Genomic DNA, 18,796 nt, shown 5'->3' with positions numbered 1-18,796 from the left:
AAATTTCAATTTTGATTATATTTTGGTATTTGAAACTATTTTTAGTTTTTATTTTTGATAGTTTTGAACAATATGATTGGCCTATTGCAATAACAATAAAATTACTAAATTAGACAATGCCACAAGATCCAGCATATTGCATAAATAACATTGCATTATCTAAAAATTGCTAATAATTATAATAAAAAACAGTTTCCAAGACCAGAAATATCATGACAATTAAAATGTAGGATGAAAATGCTATAAAAAAATTAAGGATCGAAGTTAAAAAACAATTATAGTTCAAGAAGTAACATGGATAATAATCCTTTTTATTACTTGGTGTTTAAGTAATTCCTATTTGATTTAAGGTAGGGTTTTTGCAAAGCATGTATAATTCCCCTATATTCTTCTCCATTAAATTCTCCTCCATATTTTTCACCAAGTCCTTGTCCATATTGCAAGAAAAACATTATCCGGTTTAAAAACTCCCAATAATTAGAATAAAAACAGTTTTAAGGATCAAAATTATGATAAAAATTAAAATTTGGGATCAAAATACTATAAATGAAATTTAAGAATCAAAGTGCAAATACAATAAAAGTGAGGGAGTAAATGAGAATAATTTTTTTCATTTCTTGGTGTTTAAGTAATTGCAACTTGATTCAATAAAATAAATAAGTAAAAAAAGGGAAAGTAATTCCCATAGAATTTTGTATTTTGGATTTTTTTATTTAAATATTTATTGTAAAGTAAAAAAATATGAATACACAAAATTAGATTCCTATCAATATAGAAAAATTTATGAGAAAATTATTCCTATATATAAGTATCATTTTAAAAATTTCATAAAAATAATTTTAAATTTTTATTAAAAAATATATATATTTTTAATTTATTATATAATATTAAATTTAATTCCTGATAGATCCTAATTTTTCTACAATTTAAAAAAAATTTAATTTTCAAAATACTAACTTAAAAGATTAAATTTTAAAAATTAATTCTCCACTCAACTTTAATACTTCGAGGGCCTTATAAAATTTTTGCACCAGCAGATATACATATATAGTTGCCCTCGCTTTTTTTTTTTTTTTAATATTTATTTTTAAGCGAATTTCTCTTATTTAATTTAAGAAAGTAGTGGGTGAATACTGAACAAGTAATATATATATATTCTTACGCTACATGCCATTTCAGTGGGTTTTTGCGCGTTCGTTCTCAAAGAGAAGAGCCATCGGCGGCGACCCGACCTCCAATATCACCGGTGAAACGAACAACGGCGGAGTGAGACACCTTGAAACTGCCGGAGATTGTCAATCTACCAAAGCCCTCCTTCCTCCGTTTTTCAACAAAATTTCAAAAACCACTACCAACAAACAACTATTTGGGCTTTTTGATTATTCTGTGATCTTTGCAACCGTAAGTTTTAGATCAATGCAAAGTTAAAGTCTCCTGTTCAAACTTAGTGAGAGAATGATTAATAATATATATTAGATGATATATTATATATTTTGAATTTGTGATTGTAGGAGCATAGCATTTGTTTGTTTTGAGCTGCTGGAGGGCGGTCTTGCGCTATATGTAGCATTGTGGCAGCTGTTACTAGGTCATCATTGGGTTGCAACATCGAACGCGCTTTCTGTAAGCCAATTATATAACCTTATGGACTTCTTTCCTTTAATTTTGATTAAAATATGTGTGTATGTAAGTTGACATGCCCCGGGGTTGAGGACTGAAATTCAGACATTCCATCGTCTAACACAAAGTCCAGTTACAGTTTAATCTTTTGGAATACCCTCTTTAATAGGAGTTTTTATTTTTTTATTTTTAATTGTGACTTTCTTTTATGACAAACATGACAATTTGATGCATTTCATGAAAAATTAAAATAGTTAAGTTTACATTGATTTTTACCACAAGATTCTCCCACTCACTTTTTAAAATTTTTTTTTTTATTATTTTTAAGTGTATATATATATTTTTAAATTCCATGCTATATCCTGATATTTCTCCTAGAAATTTTATAATGTAAAAATCCAGTTATTTGTATGTCTATGTATGATAAACATATGCATTTATGGTCATATGGAGTAGAAAGAAAACACGAGGCTGAATCCCATCCCATTTTAGCTCATTCATGGGGGTATCATTTTGACTCTTAACTGCTTCCTTGGTGCAGTTTACATCATTTTTCTGATATGGCGGCTGAAGGTGGAAAAAGTTTTGCTAGGAGAGACCTTCTCCTAGAGATTGAGGCAAAGGCTCAAACTTGGTGGGAAAATGGACATGTTTTCAGGGCTGAACCCTCTGAAATACCTCCTAGACCAGGAGAGAAGTTCTTCGGCAACTTCCCGTTTCCATACATGAATGGTATTTTGCATCTTGGCCATGCTTTCTCATTTTCAAAGCTAGATTTTGCTGCAGCTTATCATAGACTAAGAGGTGCCAATGTGCTGCTGCCTTTTGCCTTCCATTGCACCGGCATGCCCATCAAAGCCTCAGCTGATAAACTTGCCCGAGAGATCCAACAGTTTGGGAATCCTCCTGTTTTCCCAGGTGAAGTGGAGGATCAAGAGGACCAAGAGCCAGAAGTAGAGGATGCAAATGCTGTCAAACCTCTGGATAAGTTTAAAGGAAAAAAGTCTAAGGCTGCATCAAAATCAAGTGGGCAAGCATACCAGTGGGAGATAATGCGTAGTTTTGGCCTTTCTGACATTCAGATAGCAGAATTTCAGGATCCGTACAAGTGGTTAGAGTTCTTTCCTCCAGTTGCAATGGAAGACCTTAAAGCTTTTGGCTTGGGTTGTGACTGGAGGCGCACCTTTGTCACTACAGATAAGAACCCATTTTTTGATTCCTTTGTAAGGTGGCAGATGAGGAAATTGAAATCAATGGGTAAGATTGTGAAAGATGTTAGATACACAATATACTCTCCGTTGGATGGTCAGCCTTGTGCAGATCATGATAGGGCAGCTGGTGAAGGAGTTCAACCCCAAGAATACACCATCATCAAGATGGAGGTGATGCAGCCTTTTCCTCCTAAATTGGGAGTGTTGGAGGGGAGAAGAGTATTTTTGGCCGCAGCGACACTGCGACCTGAGACTATGTATGGGCAAACAAATGCATGGGTATTACCCGACGGGAAGTATGGAGCTTTTGAAATCAATGAAACAGATGTATTTATTCTTACACGGAGAGCAGCGCTTAATCTTGCATATCAGAAGTACTCAAGGATCCCAGAAAAACCTACTTGCTTGATTGAGCTGACAGGTTATGACTTGATTGGTCTTCAATTGAAGTCTCCACTTGCATTCAATGAGATCATTTATGCTCTTCCTATGTTGAGCATCCTAACAGACAAAGGCACTGGAATTGTTACCAGTGTACCTAGTGATGCTCCTGATGATTACATGGCTTTGCATGATTTGAAAATGAAACCAGCTTTCAGGGAGAAATATGGTGTCAAGGATGATTGGATTTTGCCCTTTGAGATTGTGCCTATCATTAACATTCCAGAATTTGGAGATAAGGCTGCTGAAAAAGTTTGCAACGATTTGAAAATAAAAAGCCAAAATGAAAAAGAGAAGCTAGCAGAAGCAAAGAGGTTGACGTACTTGAAAGGATTTACAGAGGGAACACTGCTTGTTGGTGAATTTGCTGGAAGGAAAGTACAGGAAGCAAAGCCCTTGATAAGAAGCAGGCTTATAGAGACAGGTGAAGCCATTATATACAGTGAACCAGAGAAGCGAGTAGTATCAAGATCTGGTGATGAATGTATTGTGGCCCTTACAGATCAATGGTACATCACATATGGTGAGGTGGAATGGAAGAAATTGGCTGAGGAGTGCTTGTCCAGCATGAATTTGTATTCTGATGAGGCACGTCATGGATTTGAGCACACTTTGAGTTGGCTTAATCAGTGGGCTTGCTCAAGATCATTTGGGCTTGGGACTCGTATTCCTTGGGATGAGGAATACTTAGTCGAGTCATTATCTGATTCAACTATTTACATGGCTTACTACACGATTGCACACTTGTTGCACAGTGGAGACATGTATGGGACAGGTAAATCTCCAGTTAGGCCTGATCAAATGACAGATGAGGTTTGGGATTATGTTTTTTGTTATGCTCCATATCCGGAATCATCTGATATCACTTCATCAATCCTTAAGAATATGAAAAAGGAGTTTGAATATTGGTATCCATTTGATCTTCGAGTTTCTGGCAAAGATCTAATCCAAAATCATATGACTTTCTGTATTTATAACCATGTGGCAATTATGTCCAAGAAACATTGGCCTCGTGGCTTCAGATTGAATGGACACATCATGCTGAACTCCGAGAAGATGTCCAAATCTACTGGGAACTTTAGGACATTACGCCAAGCAATTGAGGAATTTTCTGCCGATGCAACAAGATTTTCTTTGGCTGATGCTGGTGATGGCCTTGATGATGCAAATTTTGTGTTTGAGACTGCAAATGCTGCGATTCTGAGGCTCACAAAAGAAATCGCATGGATGAAAGAAGTTATGGAGGCAGATTCATCCTTGAGGAAAGGCCCTCCTTCTACTTTTGCTGACCATGCATTTGCAAATGAGATAAATATTGCTGCTAAAATGACGGAGCAGCATTACCATGATTACATGTTTCGAGAAGCCCTCAAGACTGGATTTTATGATCTTCAAGCTGCCAGGGATGAATATAGGCTTTCATGTGGTTCTGGGGGAATGAATCATGACCTAGTTTGGCGCTTTATGGATGTGCAGACACGGCTTATCTCTCCAGTGTGTCCACACTATGCAGAATATGTGTGGAGGGAACTTTTGAAGAAGGATGGGTTTGTGGTTAAAGCTGGTTGGCCTGTGGCTGATACACCAGATTTGACCTTGAAGAGTGCCAATAAGTATTTGCAAGACTCCATAGTTCTCATAAGGAAGCTGCTTTCCAAGCAAATTTCAGGTTCAAAGAAAGCCAACAATAGGAGTGCACCAGCTACAACATTGAGTGAAGGCAAGCTAGTAGGATTGATATATGTTAATGAACAATATGATGGATGGAAAGCTGAATGCTTGAGAATGCTGCGAAGCAGATTCAACATTAATGCTCGCAGTTTTGACTCGGATGTGGATGGGGAAATATTGGAGGCCATAAAAAATAGCTCAGTTTGTCCAGATGTCAATTTTAAGAAAACCCAGAAGATTTGTATGCCTTTCTTAAGATTCAAGAAGGATGGGGCAGTTGCACTTGGGGTCCAGGCTCTAGACCTGAGGCTACCATTTGGAGAGATGGAGGTCCTCCACGAGAACTTAGACTTGATTAAGAGACAAACTGGTCTTGAAGAGGTGGAAGTTTTGTCTGTAACTGACCCCAATGCTTTTGCTAAAGCTGGTCCTCTTGTTAGACTAATTGACCAGAATCCTCCAACCCCTGGAAACCCAACTGCAATCTTCTTCAGGCAGTAAGGATATTCTCTCATGTCGCATTTTGTTTGTATATATGATCTCCTCTTTGTTTGTTTACAAGACTTGTATGTGAGTTGTTTAAGACGTGGTTGAGCTTCTTTCTAATGTTATATTTTGTTTATACATTTTTACTTTAATTTTTTTTTCTACTTTTTTTATTTTTATTTTTATTAATTCCTTTGTTTTTCATGTAAATAAATAGAGGAAAAAGTTTTGTTTAAGCTAAACACTTCATAGAGAAAATCCCTATTTAACTGCTGGCTGTATTCTGGCATTCAAAAAAGAAGTTTTTATACATATATTAGATTCTATTAATAACAGAGAAACGAACTAAGATTGCTTCAAAAGTCAGAAATTTTCTTTATCAAACTGCTGATAGATGGCCCCTACTTGTATCTGTTATTACTATTTTATTTATTTATTTATTATTATTATCCATCGTCAACAGTTGTTGATATTTATATGCTTTCGTCTGATGCATGTAATGACGTTCATTTTGTTTTGTTGCGAATTTTGGACCTCATTTTTGCCTCTGATCTCGTGTATTGATAGGTTGTTGGAAGTATGACTGAAACATTGGTGTAAACTTGCTTCACGATTGGCTTTTAGAGAGAGGCAATCTTTAAAGTGAATGAAGGGAATAATGAATGAGGAGGGAAATGCTAGCAAGTAATTTGTTATACTTCTGGAGACTGGATGTCAACTGGGCTGAAATCTTTATTCTCTTTTTGTGCCTGTGGCTTAACCGGTTTAAAATTTTGGTGATATTGGATGGAACTCATTATTGTGTTTGAACTCATATACCAATTCGAATGCAGCATAAGTATAGTTACGGTTGTTGATTTGAATCAGTTCCGGTTTTAACATTTTGACAAAAATGCCTGCTCTATCATGAGATTTTTAGTTGATATCTTCAATTATTTGTAAAGAAAATTGTGAAATTCCAATTAGTTTTTGAATGGATGTAAAATCATCTATATTTTACATTTCCATTAATTAGTGAATGGGAAGCTGGTTCCAGAGGAAGTGCAAAAGAGTGTCTTTAGGAGTTCAACTGTGTTAAATTTTACGCTAAGAAATTTATTTTTCCCATGTGGCAAAAACATAAATGATATGGCATGCTATGTAGAATGTTTTTAATGCAAAATATTCATGACCATTTCTATCATATCAAAATTCTATAGTTGTATATATATATATATATATATATAATGATCTATAAATTATAATTTTTATTTATTTATAATGTGAATATCTATAAGTTTTATTTTGTTGTTATATATATATATATATATATATTGATAACAATTTTCTTAAAAACCGTCATCTTAACATATATCCACAAGTTAAAAACTTGTGGATATCCATATAATAAAAAGATTCTTATAAATTATATATATAAAGTTTGGCTCAAGAAAATTGATTTTAATATCAAATTTTTTTTTATTAATTTTTGAATTACATTAAAAGTTAGAAATTTAAATTTAAAAAACAGTTAAATATGAATTTAATAATATGATAACCTTTGAAAAGTGAGTCGTATTTAATAATTAATAAATATAATTTTAAATTTTAATTTTTAATATGATAAAAATGTTGTAAAAGTAAATTTTAACATTAGTGTTTATATTAATGGTAGAGGTTTAAGAAATTATAGATATCTCTCATGCTCTCATATATCCCTCCATATTTCACCCTCCCTATTATGTGGCATGTGAATTGACAAAATTCCCTAAAATATTTCTATCTTGTACATGATATATTCATATAATAATATTTAGCATATAATAAAATCATATAATATTATTTTAAATTCCTTTACTCTCTCTCTCTCTCTCATTTTATCTTTTTTAGACACTACAACCATCTTCACCTCCTCCTTTTTCTTCATGAGGATAAATCTGAACAAGCATTGTATCAATAAATTGTTACTTAAGCAAAATCAACAACAAAGGCATACACTTATTAGGAAATTTTTAATTTTTTTCTCCCACAAGTGAAAAAAATGCATTAATCGAAGTTAGAATAGAAACTTTTTTGATACTTTAATATGTAGATTATAATTAAAAAAGAAATTAGATGCATCAAAAAAATCTCTTTTCGCTCTTTCTTCATATCCCACCATGTATCAACAAAACTCAATTTCTTAGTAATATAATATAATCAACAAATATATATACGTATATACTTAGAAATTTTTTATTAGGAACTGTTGATAAAAATTTCTGTATGGATTTAAGCATATCAAGAATAATAGTTTTCAAACTACAAGCGTATACTTAATTGGATACCTTTAGGTCCATACAAAATTTTTATCAATAGGTTCTAATGAGATTTTCGTGCGGATCTAGGGTGTCTACTTAAATATACGAGTGTATTCTAAAAAGTGTTGATGTAGAAATTCGGATGGCTTCTAGCTTAGCAAAGCGTTGACACGTAGATTGAGGATATGACAACTGAAGTAAATGTATACACATGCGAGATAGAAAAATAGGCGATAAAGTTACCTTGGCATTGGTGTGATACCGGCCAAAGGCACTCCAACGCTTAAGTAAGATGATGAACTAAGGGAAGTTTAAGTGTTTAGTGTAGGATGATCTTTTTTTGTATCTTGAAACAGGATGCCTTTGTAGCTTTTATAATAGTTTGAATATGCCAATTTTGTTTGATAACGTGATCTTGGGAGACTTTTGAGGGTTCTGTTGACCCGATTTGATTTCAATTTGATTTTCTACTGGAGAAAATCTTGGTTGTTGCCTCACCTGTTTAACTCCTTGATCTTCAGGGGTCTCGTTAAATAAAATCCCGATATTTATTCGAAGGTAGTTAGACTTGTGCATTTTATCTCTGTAGTCCAACATGTATATCAAATTTCATGGTGTTTCAAGTAATCTCCATTCCGATACTCTTGCCTTGACTCCCTGCTTATCCGACCCTAGCTAGTTGTCTTTATCGAGATAGTGTTGCCGTTTCAACACTTTCGATGATGTGTATCCTTAAACATACGTGGTGATCTAATTGTATCTATTGGACATAGTTTTATGATGTGTCACCGACTCATTATTTTACCCATACTGTTAGCCTCCCCTCCTCCCTTGCCGCGAACTCTTGCGAGTGATAGGTTGCTTCACTTGGAAGAGTTGTGATCTCCTTGAAAAGTGCCTCGTTTATTGGGGAGCCTTTCGTTGTTTATGTTCTTGTGCAGATATAAACACTTCTTTCTTTAGTTTTAATTATATATTTTCCCTTTTGTAGATCCCGATTTAAACACTCCTCCAGAATACTCTGAGGAATAGATTACAGCTTCAATTCAACCATATGGCTTAAGAAAGAGTTACGGATGATATGGACCCGTCCAGGCTTCAGAGGATAAGGGAAGCTAAGAAAGCAAAAATGCAGATGAGGAAGAAGCTCTAGAGACACCTCACATTGAAAAAGTTTTATGTGAGAAGCGTCAGGCTGTTTTCACGGCTTCCCGAGCTATTGACAAAGATCAAGTTACATCTTCAAATCCTCCTGTTGGTTCCTTGAACTTAGTCGGTTCTTTTGCGAGTAAAAGAGAGAAAACTTTTCCTCTGAAGAGAGTAAGATTTGAAGGTGTCGGAGATGTTCGAAGGATTTTCAATCCGAGTCATCTAATGGAAAGGAGGATGTAATTACTTTTCCGGAGGGCTTTTCGGTTAGCAAGTTGGATCAAGATTTGCTTAACCTCAATGTGGAATGCTACCTCCTGAGGACAAGAACAGGATAGCGAACAACTTTACTTTAGCACTCATGAAGCAAGCCACTACTTATATTTATTTGATGGCCCAAAACTGCACAGTGGCTGCAAGAGTTAAAGCTTGGGAAGAGAATCTGAAAGGGTTGTCTTCTTTAAATTTTCTTTAACTCAGAAGAACCATGAGGCTGAAACTGCATTGAATGCCACCAAGGAGAAGTTTTCTATAATTGAAGAAGAGATGGACAAATTCTTATTCGAGTCCGAGTCCCTAAAAAGATATTTGAAGGAGAAAACAGTAACAACGAAGACCAATGCTAAAGTGCTGCAAGAAAAGACCATTAAGGCTTTAAAGCTTTCTAAAGACTTAAAGAAAGCTATGGCTTTAGTAAGTCTTATTAAGGCTGATTGTTCGAATAAGGGATATCATCGTGGTTGGAGTGAATGCAAGAAGAAATATATTGTTGAAGGTCCTCCAGTTGCGTCTCACGATGTCTCTCTCTCGAGTGATGCTTTTTTCAACCTTTCAGATGTTGAAAGTGAAGAGGAGACTTCGGGGTCCGAATCGTGGTGAAGCTCTTGCGGGGGATTCCGAGCTTGCTGCAAATCCCTAGACAGAAGTGACCAATGTTAGCTCGGTTCCTTCAAATTTGGCAGATCTGAAAGTGACAAACGATAGCTCGGTTCCATCTAGTTCGATGGATCTGAAGTGACCAATCACGATTGATGAAGATGAGAACCCTGAAGTCGTGGCTGAAAATCCTTAACCTGTTTGATTTTTTATTTTTTAGATAATCTTTTGACAAATCCATATTTCTGATGATTATACTTGTTGATAAACATAATTTGTAGCTTTTCCTTATCATACCAGTAGATAATTTTGATTTTGAATTTTAAATACTTAATTTCTCTATCTATTGAGAAATTTGAAATCCTTTCTAAGCTGTTATTTATAGCCTGTGTTGCCATATTGAACTCGTGTTTTCCTTTAATGAATGATTGGTTTTTGTTTTATTATTCAATCAAGCTTTTGACTTGGTAAAATGCGGTGGATCATAAAAAGTTCCATACTTTGCTCTTGTGCTTGTTTGGATAATAAAATGGGAGCTAGATCTTTCGATTTACGTTCTCGAATGAATCAATGGTTTTCATGTCGTTGCTTTTGCAGAACTACTCCAAAGCTTGATTGGATAATAAAAATACTATCGCAATGTTCTTTTGAAGATCAATGCTTCAATTTCAGATGGCCCTTCTTCAAATTTCATGAGTATCTTTTGAAGAAGGCTCTGAAGCTCTAAGCATTTCGGTTCTTCGATGAGAAGGGATCCAACTGAGAAGCGAATTTATTCATCTGCTCTAGTATGAAAAACTTTTGTCCTTCAACCTCCGAAGTTGATTTTGAGCAGCTGGTGATATTGTATGACACTGATGTTTTTGTAATTTTTGTAGCTCTCTGCTTTAGAACTTATCTTTTCTTTGTAGACTTTGTAGCTTTTACGAAGTACTCAAACTTACTATTGTAATTGAGTGTCCAAGCTTATTTTGTAATTGATTTATTCATAACTACAATAAAACTTCATGTTGTTGAAAATGGATTTGATTTGATATCTTGTTATGATATTATCTATGTTGTTATGTTATATTCCAATTTCGAGTCTTCCGATCTTTAAGTCAGAAGATCTGTATAAAAATAGTTGCTTTATTTTTAATATGTAGCTATACGTTTATTGTTTTCACCCTTTTGTTTGGCGAGGTTAAACCTAATAGTTTGTATGCCTCGACTTGGAAAAGGTGATTTACGTAATGATATTCCCCAACATTTTGTTGCGTTTGTGTTTGGTTACTTGTCCTTTCTATGGGACACAGTTTGTAACTCTTTTGCTACTCAACTATGTCTGGTTAAACCCTTTGGGTTGCACACCAAATCAAGCTTTTTATGATTTTTGTTGTTCAGTCCAAGACTGCTTGTCACTTTAAGTTGGCATGGACTAGATTATCTTTCATGCTGAACTATCTTTAGTTGATCTAGTCCAAGACTAGTTTGTAGCTATTAAGAGGGTTAAAGAAGCCTTTATGTGGAGGCTCGAGTTTTTAGGTCAAATGTTCCTTATGTGTGACGTTCCATATCTTTCTTGATAACATCATTACGTTTCAATTTTTAATAATCATTTAATTTCATTCGTCACAATTGGACAAGTTATGACAATGGATATGATTATCTAGATACGAAAAGACTCGAGTAAATTAGAATATGAAAAGGTTTCACTTACATGTACATCTCGATTTATTTCTCTACTTGCAAGGTGCGTGTTGAACCAGAGATTTTGATGATGCGTAAAAAGAGGGTAATGTAGTTACATTGCTGTTCTATAAATAAGGTGTAGCTGTTCATGTTTCATGTCTATCTCCGTCACTCGTTCTTCTTCTTCTCTTTCTTCTTTCTACATGTTAGAAAAATTGCTGCTCTGGTTATCTTTGCCTCGCCTAGGCAATAAGATTATCATTACCAGTATCTTCTACGTTTTTACTGGAGAGTGGGAATGCTTATGAGATAGTGGCACTGATGATCTTATTCTCTCCGTGACAGCTATAAAGTACTGGCAATGTTGATCTCAATGGTTGAAGGCTTGTAACAGGGTCCTCAATCTTCTTGGGTGATATGATATTTCAATGGGAAGTGTGGGTAATTTCACCTCCAAATCAATGAACTTATCCACACTTCTCTTATATTTCCCAGTGCCTACAATTGATCTAGAGAGATATTTTTAATTGTCAGAGGAGATGACAAAGAAAGAGAAGTAGAGTCTTTCTTCAGAGGAGAAATCCCTCAGAAGATGAAAGCCACTGATCCGAGATAGCCCCTTCTCATCTGACAGAATACAAGAGTCATAGAAGAAATGGTGTCTGAAGAAGAAGACTATAAATTCGGAGCTTTTCTGTAAAAGCCATAGATCCGAGTGTTTTTTTGCCTCTGCTATGTCTTTTGTATAAATTCTTTTATTCTGTATCTTTTATTGCTTTAACGATTGCAAAAAAGGATGTTGAGTGGTAAATTATTAAATTTTCTTAATACCAGTTTCTCGAAACAGTTTTGCCTTTTAGATTTTGAATTTCGTACATTCCTGGCCAAACTACTGAGATAACTTTGTAAGGTCCTTCCCAATTAGGCCTAAGTTTTCCCACATTGCATTCCTTTTGCCCTAAAAACACTTTCTTGAGGACTAAGTCACCAACTTGAAAAGTCTGAGGCTTAACCGTTGAGTTATAATGTTTTGCTGCTATTTGCTGATATTGGGCAGTCTGATAGATGCAGCTTCCCTTATCTCTTTAGTTTTGTCAAGTGCCTGGTTGATCATCTGATCATTATGTTGTCCGAGATTTCCATTTGTGCATAAATTCCTTTATGATATCTCAACGGGGATGACTGCTTCGGCTCCATAGATGAGAGAAAATGGAGTTTGGTTTATTGGGGCTCAAACCGTTGTCCTATAAGCCTAGAGGACTCCCGGGAGTTCCTCAACCCATAAACCTTTTGAATCTTCAAGTTGCTTTTTCAGAGTATTTAATATACTCTTGTTTAATGCTTTGGCCTGGCCATTCCCCTGCGAATGTCTTGATGAAGAATATCAGAGCTCTATCTTCCATTCTTTGCAGAAATCTCTGAATCTTTTGCTGATAAATTGGGACTTGTTGTCTAAAATTAACACCCTCCGTAGGCCAAATCTGCATATGATGAATTTCCATATGAAGTTCTTCAAATGCGATTCTTTGATTTTTGGATATGCTTCGGCTTCAATCTATTTCGAGAAATAGTCAGTCGCTACAAGAATGAATCTCCTTTGTCTTGAAGCTGTAGGGAATGGTCTCATGATATTAGGACCCCATTGAATAAAAGGCCAAGGACTTGATACACTTGTGAGTTTATTTGCTGGCACATGGTGTAAAGGTGCAAACCTTTGGCATTTATCACATTCTCTCGCATACTTTCACAATCTTTTATTAGAGTTGGCCAATAGAAACCATGTGGCATTATTTTCCGAGATAGTGCTCTCCCTCCAGAGTGATTGCCACAATGACCTTCATGTACTTCAACCATGACTTCTAAGGGTGTATTTGGTCCTAAACATTTCACTGAGGCCTTGGTAGGATCTCCGATAGAATTCTCCCTTGAGGATGCAATACTTGGCTGATTTAATTCTCAATTTCCTTGCTTCAGAGTTGTCCGATGGCTAAATGACATTGTTTATATATTCTACTATTGGAGCCATCCAAGTCTTTTCACCAATTTGATCGTTAATCGAGAGATTTTCTTCCTTGGTTATACTTTTGCTCGAAAGATATTCTATGAGGATGGTCCTTTTCTGATTGGACATGACCGAGGAAGCTATTTTTACTAGAGTGTCTGCATGATTATTTTCATCTCTTGGCAGTTGTCTTATTTCGGCTTCTTCACATTTTCCTAATAACTGCTTCACCTTCTACAAATAAGCTGCCATTATCGGGTTGGTAGCCATAAAATTTTCACTTACCTGGTTTACTACAAGTGTCGAATCACTGTATATCATTAATCTCTTTGCTCTGAATTTGTAGGCCATATTTAACCCTGCGATTAATGCCTCGTACTCTACTTCATTGTTCGAGGCTTGAAATCTGAATCGAAGAGCCTTTTTCGTTTGAAGAGCCATCAACGAATAGGTTCCATGATTCGGTGCTTCCTTATGAGGATCTTTCCTTTGATTCATCTTTCGATACTGCAAATTCGGCTATGAAATCTGCCAGTACTTGGGATTTGGTGGTTGACATTGGAATGTATGCAATTCCATGATCTGCTAGCTCTGCTGCCCAGATTGCCATTCTTCTTGTTAAATCAGGCTTGCGTAATAGATATCATATGGGATACGCCGATACAACCTCTACTTTGTTGCTCTGAAAATATGGCTTGATCTTTCAAACTATTACTACTAGTGCCAAGACTAGTTTTTCCATGTTTGTGTATCTCGTTTCGGCGTCTGAAAAATTTTTGCTTGCATAGAAGATTCGGTGCCGTTTTCTTTCTTTAGTTTTTGTCATAACTCAACTAGCTGCCTTGTTCAACACTGCGAGATACAATTGAAGTATATCTCCGGGATTTGGTTTTACCAAAAGAGGAGGTGAACTGAGGTACGCCTTCAATTCTTGAAACACTGCTTCACATTCGTCGGTCCAAATGAAATCTTTACATCCTTTGAGGATGTTGAAGAATTTGTAGCTTTTGTCTGAGGACATTGATATGAATCAGCTTAAAGCTGAGATTCTACCATTAGTTTTATTACCTTTTTTTTTAGTTTGAGGAGAAGGCATATCAATCAAAGCTTTGCTTTCACTTGGATTTGCTTCGATCCCCCTTCGAGTTACTACATGTCCAAGGAACATTCCCCCTGGAACTCTGAAAGTACACATTGTTGGGTTCAATTTCATCCTGTATTTCTCTAATATGTTGAAAGTTTGTCCCAAAATGATCCAGATGATCCTCCACTTTTGCTGAATTTACGAGCATATCGTCTATATAAACCTCCAGTCTCTGGTAAGTTCCACCTGCATTCTTGAGTCCGAAGGACATTACCTTGTAGTAATATATTCCTTGATCAGTCACGAATGAAGTCTTCTCTTGATTTTCTAGATGCATCAAGATTTGGTTATATCATAAATATGCGTCTAAAAAGCTCAACGTCTCCTGTCTAGCTGTTGCATCTATGAAAGTTTTGATCATTGGGAGAGGGAAACTATCCTTCGGGCAAGCTTTATTTAGGTCTGTGAAGTCAATGGAGACCATCTCTTCCCGTTCTTCTTCATCACTACCACCACATTTGCAAGCCATTCTGGATAATGTACTGCACGAATGAGTCCACTATCTTCCAATTTTTGTATTTCTTCATTGAAGATTCAACTTCTTTTGGGTGCGAATTTCCTTCTTTTCTGTTTTATTGGTTTGTGATTTGGATCTATGTTCAGTCAGTGAGTAATTATTTCCTGATCTATTGCTTCCATGTCCGAAACATCCCAAGCAAAGCAATGTTTTCTTCCTCATAGGAATCTTAGAAGCTGTTTCTTCATTTCTTCAGACAATCTCGCACCAATTCTTGCTTTTTGATCCAGCTTCTCCTCATCCAAAGCTACTTCAACTACAGTCTCAGGATTCTCAACTTCATTTACCTCCACAATCTTGAGATTTTGAGATTTCTATTTGTCGCCATGGGTTTTTCGTTTCATGGTTGCCACATAGCAATTTTGGACATTGACTTGGTCACTCTTCACGGATGCGATCCGATCTTCAAAGGGGAATTTCACGACCTGCACTGCTCCCATGGAATGGATCCAAGGTCTGCCTAGAATAGGGTTATAGATGAATTCCACGTCAATCACCATCATTTTGGAAAGCACCGATTTGCCCTTTGTCAGTATGGGCGCGGTTATCGTTCCCATGACTCGGCTTGTCTCACCATTGAATCCAACAAAATTCAATTGCGGGTTTATCATGATTATTTCAAATGTATTATATGAGTTTATGCACATGTGGATTTCTATGCGGATTTCAATGCAGTTTTATTTGTATTAAATTTGGAGGATGTGAAGAAAATATTTATTTAAATGTTATCACGCATTGAAACAATGGTGGGAAAATTATTTTATGGTATTGAAAAATATTGGATATATATATATACCATTGGATATTAAGATGATGGATTATTTGATGAATTAAAGTTATGGGTGTTATCCCTTGTTTTATAAAAAATTGGGATTTGGTGTATATATATATATATATATATATATGGTTTTTAGACACACCCATACAGTACCGGTGTTCTGTAGTTGTGGATGTGATTAGCTCGCTGGTGGAGTGTGATGAGCACGCAGGTTTATACTCTCCCGTGGTTGCCATCGGATTGAAGGCAGCCAAGTTTGATATTGGCCATACCCGCCCCCCTCCGTGGCCGGGATTAAGTTTTTAGCATCGGCGCTGCTGGGACGCCAGGGTGGCCTGGATGCCGATTTTCTCTTTATAACCTCCTTGCCAGATGGTGCCTTAGGACGCTGGCAACTGTAGGGCATCACTGGTATATAGTATGGTGCGTCAAGTTATTTTTCTCCCACCTGATTATCAAAGTTAAATGTTTTCAAAATGGTAATTGAAATAAAGAGTGTATATTGTGTTAAATCTTGCTTGGTTAATTTGATTGTGCTGAATTCTTTTAATATGAAATTTGTTATTTATTTATTCATTTATTTATATGTGATCTTATTTATCTTGTGGTAATTTACTATAAATTCAATTAACTGTTATTAATATATTCTCAAGGTAAATTTCAATTCTTAATATTTGTTGCTGCTCGCATTTATTCATTTATGATGTCCTTACTTTTTGAGGTATATAAATGTTAGGTTTTGTGAAATTCTTTAAAAGGGAAACTTTTCCAACTGATTGAGTTGTGAGAATTTTGAGAGCAACATCATCTTCAAATAATTAATATTATTATTATTCTAGCATTATTAATATTATGGTATAGTAGATCGGATCACTCACTGAGATGATTAGCATCTCACATTTTTAAATTCGTTCCCCTAGGTCTAGGTTAGTAGACATTGATGTCCAAGGCGAGCTCGACATCTTTTCCATTGCGGATAATTTGAGGAGTTTGTCTTTCTTCATTTTCCTATTTCCTATCCTGTAATATTTCTTCCTTTTTTTTGTTGCCACAACTTTTATTTTCGTGTTGTAACTCAAATGCTCTATATACTGTATTGGACATTATTAAATAGTGTATTGCACGGATCCCCTATTTATTATTTATGAAGTGCTGTAAATTTGTGGAATGAATTGTAGTGAGTTGGGAGGAATAAGGGGACATCTTTAGAAGTGCGTTTTTCATGCAGAGAATTTTGTGGTAAGTTCAACCCTTAGGAGAGATGTTGCCGGATTTTCCTTGGAAGGTCTGGTAGGGTTTTCTTGGGATCAGGGCTTATCTAGGATTCCGGTGAGGGATCCTGGACGGGTCCTGACATATGATTGTATATTTTATTTTTGTTTCTTTGTGACTTGGGTCTTGGAATTTTTGACGTGGAATTTGATAAATGAGGCTATTATGGTGTGGCTTGTTGTTGTTATGGTTGTTGATGATTTTGGGTGGATCCATTAGTGGTGAATTATTATTTTATTTGTACTATTGGATTACATCGAATTTATAAAGATGTTCTATTGGATTCGATAGAGAATTTGATGGGGCTACTTTAGGCAAAACCACTTCGAATATCTAGAAATGATTACAGGGGTGGTCCTGTCGGCTTCTAAATATTGACCTATTTTACATTTAAAAAAGAAAGGGTTGCCTCTTTATGTTCAATAGCAATACTTGCAAAGACATTAGCAATGGGAAGATCAAAACAAAGCCTATCCTTTATACAATACCAACATATCTCAATTCTCTTAAAAAAAATAAAAAATAAAACCTTTTGTTTTATGCCTTCCTGATCCATACACAATATCTTCAATGGAGATCCAATTCATGTTGGCACCAATGCTAGAAATTTATCAGTCACACCCTATCGAGAAGCCTGACTTTGAAAGCGAGAGTATTAGAGGAAGGATTTGAGACACTCAAAGCCAATTTTGATAAGCATATGAAAAACAAAGAATTTAGAGCACCACCAGTTTTTGCTTCTAGAAAAGTGGATTTGAACCAAATTGATGTAAACCTAGATCGGTTGTATTAGAAAGTACTTGTGAAGTTGCAATTTTGTTGTTTTAATATCAAGGACTTAAACAATGGCAATGGAGATGGAGAGGGCAAAGAACTTGTAGCAAAGTCTAGGTTTTGGCTTTGGAGGTGGAAGCAAGAAAGGAAGGAGGGCAAAAAAAAAAAAAAAAGAAAAAAAAAACAGGTCATGTGAGAGGTACTTCGACAAATTCTAATATTGACGATTGGTGAGATCTGACAGTCAAAAATAAATTGTTAGACTTTATTTAAGTCCAAGAATCCTATAGGAAAGCCTTATCGTGTATATATATATATATATATATATATATTTACATGTCAATTGTATTTGCATTATTTAAAATTTACAACAATTTCTAGTTTAAAAAAAAATAAAAATTGGACATGTGCATATATATATATATATATATTTAAGGAAAATTTTATTTATACCACTTCAGTTTTGCCATTATTTAACTTAAACCCCATGCTTTTAAAAAATTATCATTTAACTCCCTTTAATTTTCTTAAATTATCAAAAAAAGACTAATCTATCAATTTTGTTAGTTTTTATCGATTAAAGGGTAAAATTGTATTTTTACAATGTTATTCAATTGTAAAATACATATTTTTAACCTCCTTTTAGCTTTTTAACTATTAAAATTAATTCGTTAAAACTACTAAATAGGTTTATTTTGATATATATAGAAAATTAAAGGGACGTTAATGATGACTTTTCAAAAGTGTACAGTTTAAGTAAAATAATGATGAAACTGAAGAGGTTTAAATGAAAATTTACCCATATATTTATAAAATAAATATTTTTCCCAAAGTAAAAATTTAGCAATCCCCAAGATAAATTTGAAAAAAATAAATCACCATTTTTCCATAGAAAATTTTATAAG

General features: G+C 35.0%; 1 protein-coding gene across 2 annotated transcripts; it reads left to right on the top strand.

The window, feature by feature from the left end:
* Positions 1-1,139: 1,139 nt before the first annotated feature.
* LOC107435449 (leucine--tRNA ligase, cytoplasmic) lies at positions 1,140-6,295 on the top strand. Of its 2 annotated transcripts, XM_048478933.2 has the most exons (5): positions 1,140-1,401; positions 1,512-1,623; positions 2,162-2,352; positions 2,479-5,440; positions 5,997-6,295. In XM_048478933.2, exons 3-5 carry the CDS (start codon positions 2,181-2,183, stop codon positions 6,010-6,012), a joined length of 3,150 nt encoding a protein of 1,049 aa, XP_048334890.2. In that variant the 5' UTR covers positions 1,140-1,401; positions 1,512-1,623; positions 2,162-2,180; the 3' UTR covers positions 6,013-6,295. The 2 variants fall into 2 exon arrangements, with proteins under 2 accessions (XP_048334890.2, XP_015902551.3); XM_016047065.4 differs by having other exon boundaries at positions 2,162-5,440.
* Positions 6,296-18,796: the final 12,501 nt, after the last annotated feature.

The sequence above is a fragment of the Ziziphus jujuba genome, chromosome 7 (assembly GCF_031755915.1).
Source record: "Ziziphus jujuba cultivar Dongzao chromosome 7, ASM3175591v1".
NCBI lineage: Eukaryota > Viridiplantae > Streptophyta > Magnoliopsida > Rosales > Rhamnaceae > Ziziphus > Ziziphus jujuba.
This window is presented reverse-complemented; position numbering and strand designations above follow the sequence as displayed.

Excerpts from the sequence above, each read along its gene's own strand:
- LOC107435449 (XM_016047065.4), top strand. The coding sequence starts at position 2,181 with ATGGCGGCTGAAGGTGGAAAAAGTTTTGCTAGGAGAGACCTTCTCCTA.